This window comes from Hyperoodon ampullatus (assembly GCF_949752795.1).
Source record: "Hyperoodon ampullatus genome assembly, chromosome: 9".
Classification (NCBI taxonomy): domain Eukaryota; kingdom Metazoa; phylum Chordata; class Mammalia; order Artiodactyla; family Ziphiidae; genus Hyperoodon; species Hyperoodon ampullatus.
This window is the reverse complement of record NC_136922.1, coordinates 56,517,797-56,535,360: the sequence shown is the minus strand read 5'-3', so window position 1 is coordinate 56,535,360 and position 17,564 is coordinate 56,517,797. Positions and strand designations below refer to the sequence as shown.

The 17,564-nt window shown below is 41.5% G+C and overlaps 1 protein-coding gene across 1 annotated transcript; it reads right to left on the bottom strand.

Moving 5' to 3' along the window:
* Positions 1-1,034: 1,034 nt before the first annotated feature.
* On the bottom strand, positions 1,035-15,365 carry SRI (sorcin; the record flags this gene model as incomplete). The annotated part of the gene is made up of 8 exons (XM_079711634.1): positions 1,035-1,412; positions 2,381-2,439; positions 3,468-3,581; positions 3,821-3,968; positions 4,761-4,804; positions 11,962-12,031; positions 14,354-14,437; positions 15,315-15,365. 8 exons carry the CDS (start codon positions 15,363-15,365, stop codon positions 1,386-1,388), a joined length of 597 nt encoding a protein of 198 aa, XP_079567760.1. The 3' UTR covers positions 1,035-1,385.
* Positions 15,366-17,564: the final 2,199 nt, after the last annotated feature.

Sequence of the window (17,564 nt, the reverse complement as noted above, 5' to 3'; positions counted from 1 at the left end):
TTGCTTGTCAGAGAATATTTGGAAGAGTAGCAGGAAGGGGGAAAATGAGCTCATGATTCTGACTTCCAGTGGAAGCCACAGCAACATTCTTGTGTACTCTTTCCAGTCCTTTTACTGTGTATATATATATTTTTAACATCTTTATTGGAGTATAATTGCTTTACAATGGTGTGTTAGTTTCTGCTGTATAACAAAGTGAATCAGCTGTACATATACATATATCCCCATATCTCCTCCCTCTTGCGTCTCCCTCCCACCCTCCCTTCCCCACCCCCCCACCCTCCCTTCCCCACCCCCCCACCCCACCCCTCTAGGTGGTCACAAAGCACCGAGCTCCCTGTGCTATGCGGCTGCTATCTAGTTTACATTTGGTAGTGTATATAATAAGTCCATGCCACTCTCTCACTTCTCCCAGCTTACACTTCCCCCTCCCCGTGTCCTCAAGTCCATTCTCTATGTCTGTACTGTGTATATTTTTTAATGTAAGTGTGAACACATGGCATATCAAAATGGGTGTATCACCATTTTAAAAATTAGCATCTTCTGATTTTAAAAGGAAAGCACACACATTATAGAAAACTTGGAAAATACTGAAATGCATAAAGGGAATTAGTCACCTAGAATCCCATTAGCTAAAAATAACCACAGTTAATATTTTCATACATTCCTTTAGTCTTTTCCTATCAATTTTCTTTTTTACATAGTTAAGCTCATAATGTTCAAGATTTTTAAGTATAGTTAGCAAAGGTCTACATGGATGATGACAAGAAGGAACTTGATGACAGGCAGTATTTGCCACTCAAATTATTCAATCAGTTTCCATTTATACAGCCATCAAAATCTCTGTAAGCCTTTAAGCTGTGTTAAGTTTCCACTCAGGAGATTCCTGACATATATTACCAGGTTTGTTTGTTGGTTGTTGTTTTTTTGCATCCAAGTGGGTCTAAACCATTTACATGACGAGAATACTCCAACACATAAAGCTTTCAATACCACGTAAAAGCCCTTCTAAAAGAGGGACAACAACGGCTGTAGTCTGATGAAAAGGTTTTAGTAGCTTACAATGAAAAATACATAATGTGCCTTAAACAATTTGCACACTTAAATTTACATAAAAGAGGCTTAGCAAGAAAATAAGGAATGATTAACAATGGCTCAAGGAAGTTCTAAATGGTGTTTAACTGACCGGATCTGATATTAATAACATTCCAAAGAATATATTATCAAAACTAAAAACTTCAGTTGTATATAAAGTAATAAACCTTTACAACAGCTGTTAAGGAAAAGTGGCTGTGTAAGTTTGCACACAATTACTGAAGGCAAAGAGCAAAGGAGAACTCCAGTTGGAATGAATGTGGATTATCTTCATAGGTCTTCCTGCTGATTTAAACACTCATGACGCACTGAATGAACTGAAAGAGAAAAATCAGCGTTACACTGCAGACCTCAGAACACAGAATACACCCTAGCTTATTTTTAGGCAGCTTACCTTTTGGTATTCTCATTTGAATTTTGGATTTAAAAAAATCCTTTTCAAAATAGGAGTAAATGATGAGTGGAAAGGTTCATTTTTTGAAGGAAGCAGTCTAATATAAAACCCAATGTGTTTCTCACGTCAAAGCTTCTTACAAGAAGCTCATCTTACCCCAGTGGACAAAGAATTATTTAAATTCCAAATAATATCTTACTCTAGACATGGTCATGATCAAAGGCACCTACTTACAAGTAACAGTACAGTTTATACCATTCTATCCCATGGGGAACTTCAGAACTGCAGTCTTAACCCACTATTCTACCAGAGTGCCTTTAAAACGGTTTATTCCCTTAAAATCTGCTTTATTAAAATAAATTCTAGTGTGCCAGTATATGGATGCACAGAAACAGAATATCTGACCCTTCCCTTTCAAATCAGAAACCTCAGTGTAGAAGCATCAGTATTTGCTGTGAAATGTTTGCTTCACCACCAAACACACAGCAGTAGACTCTGCCTTTGCTCTCAGTTTTCTTTTGCATTCTTCCAACACCACTGAGGCCCTGGGCACTGCTAATTCCTGCAGCATTCCTGCAAGGCCGGGCTGATTACCCTTCTTTCAGGGAAAATGGAACTTGGGTCAGGACGTTCAGATATTCCTTAAGTGGCCCTTCTGAGGCCAAAGCCTATGCACTTTCTGCTCTACAGGCCACCTCTCCGTCCTTGGAAACAGGGCGGGACTGTCACCTGAGAAGTTAATGCACACTGAAGAGAACACACCTTTAGCCAGAAGAAATAAACATGTTTACACACAAGCCTTTTTAAAGTGTACTCATAACTGCAGCAACTGCTAAACCGAAAATATGTGCATTTTTGTATTTTGTCAGTTCCAAATTTACTGAGACTTACATCATCATACGGGAAATTCACAACACCTTGCTGAGCAGTATCCCGTCTTCGAAAGCTGTCTGTAAAACACCACAGTAAAATTTATGAGTTTTTTTAAGCATTTTATCTGAAATTATAATAGTTAATTATGTTGGCACTGGGTTCAAAATGCAGTAACATTTAAATTGTACAACCAGCCAGCATAAACAAAAGACCAAAGCAAAGAAACCAACTGTACCAATATGAATAGATTTAATATGCAACCAAGTAACACAACATGCAGAAGTTGGCCAACTGTCTTTCTCAACATGGAGCTGGAAGAAAACACCTCATCCCAAAGTCAGTAAAAGCTGCACTGACTTCTGAGATCATTCCTTAATTGTGATGGAAGCACAGAATTTCCGAGTTCTTAATAACATAGATATTGCTTAATTAGGAAATAGATGGATGGAGTCCTTAATATGACAAACAGCTGTGATCATATATTCCATCCATTTGAGCTCTGTCCTATTAAAAGGATTCACTTTAGTAAGAAAATCCACCCTCAAAGTTGTCAGGATGCAAAAAAATCATAAAACCAGATATTAAAAAGGGTAAAAAGCTAAGAGAGGAACGAAACCAGAAAAAAAAATACAAAAGAAAAAGAATAGAGGGGAGAGAGAAGTAGATTACTGATACAGCTACATTTAAGAAGGACATCTGAAACAGAGACCACCATTTAAAATCTTTCCAACAGGAGGAAAGAGGAAAGAGCTACCAATGGGTAATTTCACTTTTTTCAAGTATTTCACATTCTGGGGAGAAATCACAGAATATTGCTCATACTCTGATCAAAAACGTATCAGTTAGCTTGTTACGTTTTGAAACATTTTAGTAAAGTTTAGTTAGGATTTTTTTTGGCCACGCCGCTGGCTTGGGAGATCTTAGTTCCCCGACCAAGGATCGAACCTGGGCCCTCAGCAGTGAGAGCATGGAGTCCTCACCACTGGACCACCAGGGAATTTAGTTAGGATTATTTTAACGGCAGATTACTTAGTAATGTGAAAAAAATTTCTGAGAAAACAGATATTCTGCCAGACATGCTTAATAGTGATCTCAAAGGACACACCTGTTAGAGCTCGCAGCTTGACGCAGCAGGCAATGTAATCATCGAAGGTGATCTTTCCATTGGTACTATATCGTCTTGCAATTGAATTCACAGCCTGGGGACTCAACCTAAATCCTGAAAGGAAGAAAAATCATCCAGCCAAAAAAAAAAAAAAAAAAATCAAGGATTACAAAAAGACCGTTAAAAATAATCAAGCCCCCCCAAATTTTTAGGACTGAGAGGGCTCATTTAAATTATGAATATGCACTACTTCTACAAATAGAAACCACCTACATGTAGCACTTAGTTTTAGAAATTTAAAAAAAAACATTACTTCTACCAATGAACAGAGAGGAGGAGTCAGTCATACCCACCCATTGTTGTCAGGGCCTTCTGCAATTCCTGGGGATCCACTGTTCCACTCCTGTCGCTGTCAAAACTGATAAAGTGTTGTCTCCAGCCGTTTAGTACAGCCCAGAGTTCTTTAAACTCGCTGAAACCCATTGTGCCTGACATATCTCTCTGAACTGTAATCAAGGATTAGCGCATCTTTATTTTGCAACATTTCCTAATGATTAAATCAAAGATCAAGGATAAGGGAATTTAATATTCTTTCTGCTGAAAAGGTTAAAAATGTTATACATTCTTTTGGACATGATAGGACAAGAGACTAATGATATAATAAAAAGGGCCTATGGAGAAAAAGCTCTGAGTACCTATTTCCCCTGGGGAGAAAAGTTAATTGATATGATGTGATTACAAGAGAATAACGAGGCCATTGCGAGCCACCTGTAACAACCAAACTGGGCTGCACTTTCTGGGTGGCCCAGGCTATGCTGCTTGTCCTTCTGTCCGGGGTCCTCTTTAGCCCTAACACTCGCTTGGTAAGCCCTCCCAGACCCACTGTTTTCACTTTTGGAAAATGAGGTGGGATGAAAGAACCATACCATCAGCACTAGCTAAACTAGTCTAAGAACTGTGATGTGAAAAATCCCATTGCTTGAAGGCCAGGTTTGAATCATGCAGGGCAATCAATGTCATGGTGAAAAAGCCTCCCTGACTGCTCCGGTTTCTATACTTGTTTGTCTTTGATGCTTCCTCAAATTCTTAAATAATGAATGTTCTACTTACTAAACTTCCTTCCTTTTTCATACCAAATACCATCTTGAAAGCTAATGATTTCGGAAAACTTTTTTGTGGTCATTTGTCACTTTGTGTTTACCAGGTATTAATCCTTAGATGAATTCCTTCAGGAAGGATTTTTTTTTTTTATCCAGAAAAAATATTCTAGGCCACAATCAAGGTAAAGGATACATCCAGCATTGAAACCATAAGCCGGCAAGTCTCCAGGTTAAAAGCTGTTAAATCAAGAAAAGTACATACATATTAATACAATTTCAAAAATTCACATTACATTGGATACATTCAAATTAATTAGGAATGTGATTATTTATACACTTTTTATATGCTGCTCAATCTACATGGAACTAAATTCATGGAGCTTTGAAGTAGATTTTTTTTTTCCAGCTAGATAGGATTCCTTCCAGAACCCAAATTTGATTTTAACAACTTTAATAGAAATCTTTTTTAAAAGTTTTGCATCATACTGTTAATATTTTTAGGTGTGATTTATGGTTTTGAAATTGGGGGGAAAAGTGTCCTTATCTTTAAGAAAAATATACACTGAAGTTATTTGTAGGTGGAATAAATGTTGAGATCTGGAATTTGCTTTAAAAGAACATGGGTAGGATTATAGATAAAACAAGAATGGCAACACATTGATAACTGTTGAAGCTGAGTGACGGGTATACAGGAGTTCACTGTATAATTACCTCTATTTTTGGATAAGCTTAAACTTTTCTATAACATAGTTTTTAAAAAGTACTATATTCTTTCTTGCCTTTGAAACTGTAATATAGTGAGTTCAATTCACCATAATGAACCACAATGTATTATTATCCACATGGTGAATGGGGGGGTTAGTTTGCTTTGTTCCTACTCACAATTGACTCTAGCTGGTTTTGCTAGTTCTGAGTCTGATCATTTGTTTTTCTTTCTTTTCCCTTTAATGTCAGACACTGAATGGTCACCTTCTACCCCAAACAGCCTATGGCCTCTTTTCATAGACAATAAGATAAATATGCTTGCTAGAATTGTGTGTTAAACAAGAGCATTCTGGACTAAGACCTGATGACCCACTTAGTGATGGCCACTGTTCAGAAACCTTTTTAGTTTACTTACAGTTCAAGGGTGTTCTGAGGGCATTTCCATACCTCAGTTAGACAACCAAACTAGAATACACTTATTGGTTAATGGCCTACTGGTACTCTAAGCATTAACAAATTAAAAATAAAGAATTCCTTGCACCTTACCAATGACTTTGAGGAAGTGTTCTGAGGTACAAAGAAGCTGTGAAACTAGAAAGAAGAAGTGACAACGGTCACGTGGGCAAAGCTAGCATAAATTTGACAGGTTTGTTAAGATGCACACAGAATTAACATTTTTTACAGCTGTTACTAGCTTCATTTTTATCTGTAACAAAAGTGAATTTAAAACACAACTAAGCTAACTCTTATTACTGTAATGTCTCCGAACATTACAAACTAGAGGTTTTCTACTTTTAATAGATTCCTCTGTTTGGCATATCCTGGAACCCTGAAATAAAAGGTTGGGGACTGTTCCTATTTTGGTCCTTCAACCTCCATCTGATGCAGAGAGACAGTTCTCTGAGGTGAGAGGAGGCAACACTTTTCTGCACTTTTGAGAAAGAGTTGGTTGGTTCTTCATTCTGATTTTTAAGTTCTGTGGAGGTATGAAGTCTCTCTAGTGGAGACCAGAGGTTCTCAAACCTGGGTGCTTATCAGAATCACCCAGAGGCTTTAAAAGATCCTGACACCTGGGCTGCACCACAGAACAAATATTATTTTTTCAGCTTTATTGAGATATTATTGACATATAACATTGTGTAAGTTTAAGGTGTACATTGTAATGATTTTCTATACGTATATACCGCAAAATGATTACCATAATAAGGTTAATTAACACATCCATCACCTCACATAGCTACCTTTTGTGTGTGTGGTGAGAAGTTTTAAGATGTACTCTCAACAACTTTTGTTAAGTATAGTCACCACCACTACAGAACAATTAAATCAGAATCTGACTATGGGACTCAGGCATTAGTTTTGTTTTGTTTTGTTTTTAAAGCTTCTCAGATGATTGTAGTGAGTAGTCAAGATTGAGACCACTCTTCTACTCAAAGTGTGATTCCTGGACTAGCTGTTATTAATATCACCTGGGAGCTTTTGTTTCTTGTTTTTTTCTTTTCGTTTTTCTTTTTGTGGTTTGATGGTGTATGGTCAGGCCACTCAAGATGGCTCTTCTCTTGCTCTCTGTACATTCTCTGCCCGACCAGGGCCTGTGTCACCTATACCCTACGCACAGGACTGACCTTCCTAAGTACTTGCCCTGGGCCCCAGCTGGTGACTGTTCTTATCAAAGGGGCAGTGAGTGCCCCTCTGCTGGCTTCCCTGGTAACGAATGAGCCCACCTGAGGTAACCCCACCTTATAACTGGCAGTCTCCCCTTCCCCTCTGGAGTGAAGCCTGCTGCCATGTCCTGCCCACCTTCTGCTGCACACGGTGGGGTGTTGCTCCAGGACCTTACTTCAGATGTATAAGCTCCCCCATCCATTAAACCACTGATGTCTCTGTTGCTGACTCCGGGCTCTTTCTTCTGTCTTGAAACTGGGCAAATGCAGGCCTTGTAACAGATGGTTTTCTTTTGTATTAACGCTTGTGTTCAGTTCTTTTTGGTTTTTGTGAATCTACTGTATGTTTCTGATTTGTGGTTACCCTGTTTTTCAAGTATGTTAACCCACTACTATATCTAGTTTCTTTAGACTGATAGTCATATAGGCTCAAATACATTCTGAAAAAAAAAACCACATTTGCTTACTGTCTTCCCCCACATTTTATGATTTTGATGTCCTCTTTTACATCTTCATGTTTATCCTTTTGCTGTTCTTTGTAGTTATCATCGCTTTAAAAATATTTTTTGGATTTTTTTTTTAATCTGGATACTGGCTTATTTAAATGATTTACTTTCCAATTGTGCTTTTCTCTTTCCTATAGATTCTTGCTTCTTTTCTTTTTAGAGTAGACCTTTCAATATATCTTTTAGGATATGTTTTGTATTGCTGTATTCTTTTAGTTTTTGCCTGTCTGAGAAATCCTTTCTCTCTCCTACTCTAAATAATCTTGCTGGGTAGAGTATCCTAGTTTGCAGGTTTTTCCCTTTCAAGACTGAATATATCATGCCACTCCCTTCCAGCCTGCAAAGCTTCTGTAGAGAAATCAGCAGATAGCCTTATGGGTGTTCCCTTGTAATTAACTCTTTGTTTTTCCTCACCTGGGAGCTTTTAGAACTGCAGCATCTCAGCCCTTAACATAAACCAACAAAATCAGAATCTGCGCTTTTAACAAGATCCCCAGGGGATATATATTCACATTAAAGCAGCTGGTTCAACCTGAACCAGCAGGCCCAGAAACCTGTTTAGAGATGCAAATTCTCAGGTCTCACCCCAGATCCTAATGAGAAATGCTAGAGCAGGGCCCGCGATCTGGTTTTAGCAAACCTTCCAGGTGATGCTGCAGCTGCTGCAGTGTAAGGACTACCGCTCCAGAGGGCCTGACACCACAGGACAGGGCCAACTGTGTTTGGATGTAAAGCGAGGCTTTTGGCGGCCAGGAAGCAGCCAGTCCCTGTCTCCCAGGTCTATGAAAGACACCATTACCCACTCAGCCCCCTGAGCCAGAAACCTGGGAAAGTCCACAATTCCCTCTCCCCTGACATTTGATCACCTTCCGAACAGCCTTAGGATCCATCCAACTCCAGTCCCACTGTCCTATCCCCAGTGTAGTCAGCACTTCTCTCATCTGTTTGACTCCAAGGGCCACCTAACTGGTATCCCTGACTCCCCACATTCCCCACACCCATACTCCTCAATTTGGTCTTTCTCATACAGCCAGGGAAATAGGTGCTCTTCTACTTAAGACCCAGTGGAGGTGTTCCACTGCACTCAGGATAAAGTCCAAACACCTTAATTGGCATATAAGGTCATACACATATTTTCTCAGTTCAGCTCCTTTCCTACTGTTCATTCAACCCCATAAGCTACCTCTGATCAATTTCTCTCAGTTCCTTGATTGAACCATCTTCCCTCTCATCTCTGGGTACACACTGTTCTATCTGACTGGAACACAGCTTCCCTACCTCACTCACTTCTTGGTCTGCTTCATTTCTGCTCAACTTTCATTTCTCCTCAGTTGAGGTATCGATTCTGCAAGGAAAACTTTCCTGACCTCTGTCTGGGTTACTGGCCCCTCTGATGTGACCCCACAGCTTACAGTAAAAGGTAAACCCTTTGCCTACCCCAGCGCTTTTCACCGTGTTCCCCAGGCACTGTTGGCGCTTGCAGACCCCAGCACCTACCACGTGGTAGGTGTCCATTAGAAATGTGTTGGTTGGCCAAATGAATGAACACGTGAGACTGAATTCTCATCCCTATGCAGGAAGCTGTATACCCCTCTCAAAGAGCCTAAGGAGGATATGGTTTTTAAACGGACTCTTCTGATTTTCACTGATACTTAAAAGTAATGTATAATCCCTTAGGTAAATATCAATCTTTCTTAATCAAAATTCAAATATGGGTATATGATTTTTCCATCTTAGGAAGTCTTCTATACTCATTAATTCATCAAATGCCTATTAAATATTCATTATGTGCAGGGCTCAGGGCACCAGGGACATTGGAGATACAAACGTGACACTGGAACCTGGCCCAGCTGACAGTCTAAAGTTAAAGATAAGTCATGTGCACAAGGTAGAGGATGGTAAGCCATAATGGAGGCACCAAAAACTACCAGATGTTGAGGAGAGGCTCCTTCTTGGTAAGAAAGACTTCATAGAAGCAGCAGCATTTAAGCCAAGTTTTGAAGAACAGAAAAGATTTGGGACATCTGGCGACAACCATGTAGAGCTAGGGACCTGCATAAGCAAAGAGAGAAGCAGTGAAGTCCGGACAGGCAAAGGAAGTGGGAGAAATTACCGTTAGATGAGGCTGCATCACTGAAGAGACTGAATTCCTGGGAGGCTGTCTAGCTTTTGTTTTATATGGGCACCATGGAGCTACTCAGGATTTTTAGAGGAGGAGAGTGAAAGGTTAGAGCTCTTTGCCAGGGAGAACAGAAATCTGGTCCTCTTTTGTGAGAGGACTGAGAAGGGAGGGAATGAGGTAGGCAGTGAACAAAACAGAAAAGTCACCATTCTGGGCAGTTCCAATGAGTTAGAACACTGACATCTAATAAGTTTGGGTGAGGAGAACTCTTGTTCAATTTTAATAGTATTTTTTTTCCCCAGAAAGAGCTTTTACTAATGCTAACCCTATTTTAAATAATTTCAAAAGAATCTTTGTTATAATTTTATCTTGACTCTCTATCTCCTTTCTCCTGTTCATTCTGCTAAAATACCTCAAACAACTTTTCTTCTAGTGGAAATCCACAACGTAACAGACCTAGCAGGAAATTCCCACCTGCAGTTGTTTCTCTCAACCTTACCACAGAGGAACAACTACTACACTCAAGGAAAAAAGAGCAACTTCCCTCATCAGCGCCACCTCTAGGCATGACTGCTCCCTCTTAAACTGGTTAAGAAGGTGCCATAGGTTTCTCTATCCCCCCTGCCACCCCTAGCGCCCGTCGGCACTTTCTGGCTTGGAAGCTGGGTTGAAAAGACCAATGGCTGTATAACTTCTGCATTACAACACTCTGACATCTCACAACCAAGATGGTTTTGTGGTTCATTACAGCCTCCATAACCAGATGACAGCAAGCAAATTAATTCAATCACATGATCCAGATGATTCAGGATATGTCTTTTCTATAACTCAGTGATCTAAGATCATTAGTAAATGTAGCTTTTTCAAATGAAATTTTTAAAAGCACTGCTCTCCAAGGATATACTGCCCACTTTGTTCGATTTGAAAACCAGCCACACCTCTTCTACTGAAAGGGTGTAGAGTAATAGTCTATGTTGTGACATGGCTCACTTCTGTAAACCCTGCTATTAGACCTTCTTTGTTCACCAGCTCCAACTGCTTGAGGTTAACTAATGATTTAAATGTATTGCCTACAATAGTTTAAAAAAGAAATAATTCCCTAATCTAGAAAAGGGCTTCTTTTGTTTAGGACCAGGGTAGATGACAGAAATGCAAAAGGTTCCTCTTTTGTATTAATTCCCACAACTAGGAAATGTTAATTGGATACTGAAGTCATAAAACAAAGGATGATAAAAATGGATATGCAAGTAGTTTAAAAGAGAGCCACCTAGTAACTGTGCCATATCAAACAGTCAAAAATGGCCACTACGGGTCCTCAAGTGTGAATTCTAGTTTGAGTGTTTTTTTTTTTTCTTAAGGGATCTTAGTTCCCAACCAGGGATCAAGCCCGGGCCCACTGCAGTGAAAGCACCGAGTCCTAACCACTGGACCGCCAGGGAATTCCCTAGTTTGAGTGTTTTAATTCACAGCTTACTGGGAAGTTGAGGCTTCGATCTGATGTTCTGTCTCAATTAACAACTGGCAGAGAAGTTGGTAGGTCACGTACATTAGCCAAGACACTATTCTCTATCATGGTCAAGACATGATTTGAAGAGCAGCATGTGGCATGTGTGGGATGCAGCATCTTGGCAGGAATTCTCTCTCTGCAGCTCATGCAGAGTCAAAAGGCAGGAAGCAGGTGTAAGTACAGGGGCAGGCTGTGAGGAAACTGGGGGGTGGCAGGAAGGAGGACTACTGTAAGGAGTTTAGAAATTAGGAAGGGCACGTCTTACTTAGCCTGATGTAGAAAGAGGAAAGAGCTGGGGGATGTCAAGGTGAGCGTTCATGCTGCCAGGAGTTGAGACCAGGAGTGCAGAACTGGCTCCCTGAGGACTAGGGGTTGGGGACCAGGCACCGGGGAAAAGGGAGGGTAGGACCAACTACTCAGAACTAGGCATGCAGGACAGGCCACTCGGGGACCAGGTGCACAGGACCAGCCACTCAAAGCCCTAAGTGCCACCAGGCTCAGAGGCAGAATAAGCTCTTGGCAAACAGTCAGCAGTGAATGTTAGGTCCTATCATTAACGACACCTGACCTGGTGGATTTCATTTCAGCACCTTACCTCATTTTCTGAGGAGGCCATATAGACTGTCATTGGTTTGAATGGTTCCAGATACATGGAACCCATATCCAAGAAACCCACTAAATCGGTGGGTAGTGTGGAATGATTCAGTAAGAACTGTTCCCAAATTAACATTTTGAAATACAAAAGAACCAACCGAATTCAGCTTTTGAAATTCTTAACTTTGCTGGATCAGAAAAGCTCAGATTCCTTGAAGGCTATAATAATCACAAGTAACATCTGAAATATGAAACACGAGAGTATTTCTAGAGACACTTTGGGCCTCCTAACTTACGTTTGTATCCTCCAGCAATGCCCGACTGTGTCAGGCATCTCTGCAATTCATCAGCATCTATTTGTCCATCCTTTAAAAAAAAAAAAATAGGAAAAGGAATCACAATCATGATTTGTACTTTCTAGTTCTTTGTTTACATTCAGTATTCAGTGTAGCAATAATGGTAAAGACAATGAATATTATCATGCATGAGACTTTTTTTTAAAGGGATGCCTGCTAAAAGTAGGCATTCTTTTTCCTCACTCTACTTCCCATAACAATTTAAGTATAGAAAGAAAGACAAATTGTTAGGGCCTCTTCCATAAATGTATAATTAGGTCCATAAACAAAAAATACATTTCTTAATACCTAGGTAAAGTGGGCATTCAATTTCAGGCTTTATTTTAAATAATCATTATACAAGAATTAACCAAGTCTGAAAGCTGCTTACACCTATACTTTAGATGAAATGATGAAAAGGTATTGGTAGTACTAAATTCCCGAATTAGACTTGGCATAAATGTTCTCAAGTATAAGATTCCTCTTTTAATAAAACAGTGAGGTGAATTCAGTTTCTTCCACTGAGACATGATATTTTTAAATGTATGAATAAAACTAGTTTCTGTCTTGAACTACTCTCAGTCTGAGCTAGGAATCTGCCAAAGCAAGCATTTTAAAATAAAATTATTTATGTAGTTGATTAAAAGTCTTATTACTCTTTCTAGCTTTTTTTTTGTCAGGGTGTGTGGAGAGCAGGGTATACAGATGACATCAGTAAATGAAAAGTCTGGTTCCCACAGAAAGCGTCCTCTGTGATCACCTTTGCTTATGATGTGATGAATTGGTTTTTTTTGATCACGATTATACCTGGGAGACAGAGGTTCCCCGTGCTTATTCACTGGCTGACCTAGGTCAGAACTAGATACATGTTATTTTTAGGGATTTTAAAATAAAATACCTCAATCCTCAAGTCCATGACTATTATATGTTCTAGACGAGGGGCATGATCAATAATGTGAAAAACGATGGGCATGCTGCTGCAGGCCAGGGCTGCTGAAAGCTAAGCAGGGGGGGTCACTTACATGGCTGCAGGCACAGGCAATCTAAGAATAAGGAGTCTTGAGCTTTGCCGTGTCTTGTGGTTTCAAAGATACTGATCACTAACAGATGAAGCAGATACTTAAGGGGCAGCTCTTTCAGTTTTAGACTCAATTTTCCAGTGTTTCTCAAACGGTATTTCTTAGAGTGCTATTCTAAAAGGTGGTTGTAGGTTGTTATTCCATAACAGTCTAAGGCATTTTCACATCAAGATTCTGTTACTTCTAGCTTTTGATCAAAACAAAGCTAAGGTGAATTCATAAGCACAGACACCCCCTCTGGACATGTTTGGGTTATACCAACAGCATATTTACCATATACATTCACTGACCTGGGAGCTGGGGAAGGGGCCTCCCTCAAGATGCACTACCGCCTGTCATATGACTTAGAATGTAAAGAAGTGAATGGTCCTGGGGTGCTGACCTTAATTCTCTCTCTGGGTCAAAAGACCACAACACCTGATAAGGACATGGAAGACTTGACCTGGTAACAGCATCTGCATCAAAGAGGAACTAAACTGTTCAGAAGATTAACTTCCTGATAGTAAGAAGAATATAGTACCTTTCTTAATTTTTTATTTTATTTTATTTTTTTTTGCGGTACGTGGGCCTCTCACTGTTGTGGCCTCTCCCGTTGCGGAGCACAGGCTCCGGACGTGCAGGCCCAGCGGCCATGGCTCACGGGCCCAGCCGCTCTGTGGCACACGGGATCTTCCCAGACCGGGGCACAAACCTGTGTCCCCTGTATCGGCAGGCATACTCCCAACCACTGCGCCACCAGGGAAGCCCACCTTTCTTATTTTGAAGCTGGTGGGTTTTTACCATACACACCTATTTCCTAAGGGGGTAACTGACTAACAATCAAACTCTACCCAAAGAAAGTGTCCCCTAGAATCTGGCTACAGAATTACTAGTACCACATGCTTTTAATTGTACAAAGAAGGGTTTAATGTTCAGCAGATCTGGTATTTCTTCTCTGGAAACCACTATGGACCCTGACAATTCAGTTCTGAAGACAGCTTTCTACCTTACATATCTTCAAAGCACATTTATACTAGCCTGTTCTGTTGAATCTGACCCTAATTCAATCACAAGTTTAGTTCTGAATGTAACATAGACACGAGTAACCCTTTGTCCTAATTCGTTCTGAATATTCAAAAATAAGTAACTGCCTATGAACTTCTCTTTTTTTTTTTCTTGTGCAGAAGCAAAGGAATTCTTTTCCAGAGGAAAGGCTGTTTTTCTGTGCCACTATAACAAAGGTTAATACAAATGTAGAATCTGACAGTCCTTTAATGTTAAAGGGAAAAGCTAACCTGTCCAGCTACAGCAGCAAAGTAACCATACAGCGGATCCTGAGTTTGTCCGGGAAACGCAGGCCCTCCGGGAGCCCCTCCATACTGTAAGATAGGAAACAAATGCATCATTCCGCTGACCAAGTTTTATTCTTTCACCACTGAGTGCCTCATGCAAAGCCAGGCAATTGCCAGGCCTTCGCTGTCAGTCGTTTGCCACCTGGAACTCTCTACCTGCAATCACTCCTCCCCTTTCTCCCATTCTCACCCCGTTATAATTTAAAAACCGGCAGCTAGGATCAAAATGAGTAGTCCTGACAGTGACATCAGAGTAAGTGAAGCAACTTTACAAATCCCCATTAACCCGCAGGCTACTGAGATAAACGCAACCTGGGCATGCAACTTACATTTTTCTAGCGTTTACGGTATTTTTAAAGCGTTTTGAGACAGGTGTAGCCTCGGGAGGGGTGAGGTGGGTCAAGGCGAGGGAACTTTCTCTTTTGGAAACAGTTCCCACGACGACGCGCATCCCTGACGCAGGGCGAGGCGGCCTCCCTCCCGGAGGTCTTTGACTCTAACGGACTTTCCCTGACTTTCCTGTTTTTCCCACTTTCTTTCAGAGAGGGAGAAGTGGACCGCAGGACCATTCTAGATTAAAATGGCTGTTGCTCTCAGGGAAGGCGGAGAGGAAGGCAACACCCCATGTGCGCTATTTCACGCCGCGGATCCGGGAGTCACAGGGTGGGCTTCTTGGGTCAAAACCACCCGCGCCCCGGCCCCGCGCAGCCAGCCGGGGGTTGAAGGGACAGAGGGAAAGAGGGCGCTGGAGACAGAGGCCGGTCGGCAGGGGCCCGGGGCGAGGCGGCTGGCAGGGCGGGGGCGCCCGGGAGCCGCCCCGGCGGAGTCGCCACGTGTGGCCTCTCGGCGACCCCGGCGTTCAGGGGTCGCACCCCGGCCGCGAGCCCGGGCGGGCAGCACTCACCCCGCCTGCGTAGTAGCCGCCGCCGGCGCCAGGGTGCCCGGGGTACGCCATGCTGCCCTCTGTGCCGCAGCCCTGCGCCTCCCGCCTCCCCACCGCGGCCGCCTCGGGCCGCACCACCGGAGCCCACGGGGGACGCGCTTCAGGCCCGCCAGCCCTGCCAGGCTCCACTTCCGGCCCCTCGCCCCCTCCTGCGCTCCGCCCGGCCTTTGGTGTTTACGTACTCAGGCCCTGACGAATCGGAGGTCCGGTAAGTGACTTCAGAGCCGCGATACAATTCGCACCTGGGACTCTCCTCCCTTCGAAACGAATGGCACGTTCCGACACTAACCCAGTTCCCGGGGTATTCTTTTTCTCTTCCTGCTTGGACATGTTCTGTTACGCTTTTTATTTTAAATAACTTTACTGGATAGGCCTACGGGCTCGAAGCAGAGTGCGGTATTGGGGGAAGGGGCTGAAGGCTTTAGGGCAGCTCTTAGATGCTTTCGGGGAAAGGAGACGTCGTCGAAAAATCAAAATTTGAAAGCGCCCTCGGCAAACTGGAATAAACTCGAGGAACAGAGACCGGGGGAGCATTGGCTGGCGGTTGCACGTATCCCTGAACAATAACGGCGTGTTTCCTTCCTAGGGGACACTGTCATCTCCTGGCTAAGCTGGGTGTGACTCGGCCATGGCCTGGGGAGTATAGAGAGCATTTACTGGGCAGAGCAGCCTCGCCCAGATTGTTAATAGAAATTGAGTTGTTTGAATTATCTGGATGATTTAGGCAAAACAGTCCCATTCTCCTAAATTACTCAGCTGCTTTTTATGCAATAAAAGTTTAGCGCAAGCTGAGAGTGTGCTGGTAAATATTCAGGAGGGTGAGAGAGCTGGAACTTGGAACTTGACTCAATTGATTCAGGAAACAGTTTTCTTTACTTCACACAGTTTTCTTTTTCACCTAAACAGTTTGAAGCAATTCAGATGTGAGATTTTTGTTGGGTTTTGTTTCAGGTAATTTCAGTCACGCAGAATGTTTTTCTGAATTTTAACGTTTTAAGAAATGCAATAACGAGCAAGATTCGCAGTATTTGCTATGGAGATTGCACAGAAAAATTGAATGAGTCATGAACATTTAACAAATATTGGAGCACCCGCTGTGCGAGGTTCTGTGCTTGTTCACCGTGGTGGAGTGGTGGACCGGGTTCCTCCATACTGAGTTCCTGGTCTGTGTTCTCACTAGGGCCATTGTTTTCCTCTTATGTATAAACTTCCCTCTCAAGTCCTCTTTTTGGATACCCAAATGCTAAAAGCCAAAGTCCTGAATTGTGAGAAAATTCTAATAGTCCCTGTTGTCTTATATCAAACAAACTATATATTACTTGCTTTGTGTTTGATTCAGGAAGTTGATTACTGTTTTCAAATGCCACAGCCATCATCAACGTAGATTAGACATATGAGTCCTTTGGCCTATGTAGAGTTTTTGGTTTTTTTCTCCCTACTATTTTTTATTGTGGTAAGAGCACAACATGAGATCTACCAGCCTAACAAATTTTTAAGTGTACCATGCACTATTGTTAAAAGCATGCAGTGTTGTACAGAAGATCTCCAGAACGTTTCCTCTCACATGACTAAAAATCTATACCAGTGAACAACTCCCCATTTCCTCCTCTCAGCCCCTGGCAACCACGATTCTACTTTGTTTCTATGAGTTTGACTACTGTAGATGCCTCATATAAGTAGAATCATGCAATATTTGTCTTCTTGTGATTGACTTGTTTCACTTAGCATAATGTCCTTGAAGTTCAATCATGTAAAATATTATAGGATTTCCTTCTTTTTTAAGGCTGGATAACAATGTATTGTATGTACATACTACTTTTAAAAATCCGTTCATGCATAGATGGACATTTGGGTTGCTGCCACATCTTAGTTACTGTGAATAATGTTTCAGTGAACATGGGTGTAAAATCTCTTTGAAATCCTGTTTTTAATTATTTTGAATATATACCCAGAAGTGGGGTTGCTAGATCATATGGTAGTTTTAATTTTCTGAGGAACTTCCATACTGTTTTCATAGCAGCCTCACCATTTCTAATTCCCACCAATAATGTACAGGAGTTCCAATTTCTCCAAATACTTGCCAACGCTTATTGTCTATTGTTTTTGTTTTGATAATAGACATCCTGACAGGTATGAGGTGATATCTCATTGTGGTTTTGATTTGCATTTCCCTGATAATTATTGACATTGAACATTTTCTCATATACCTGC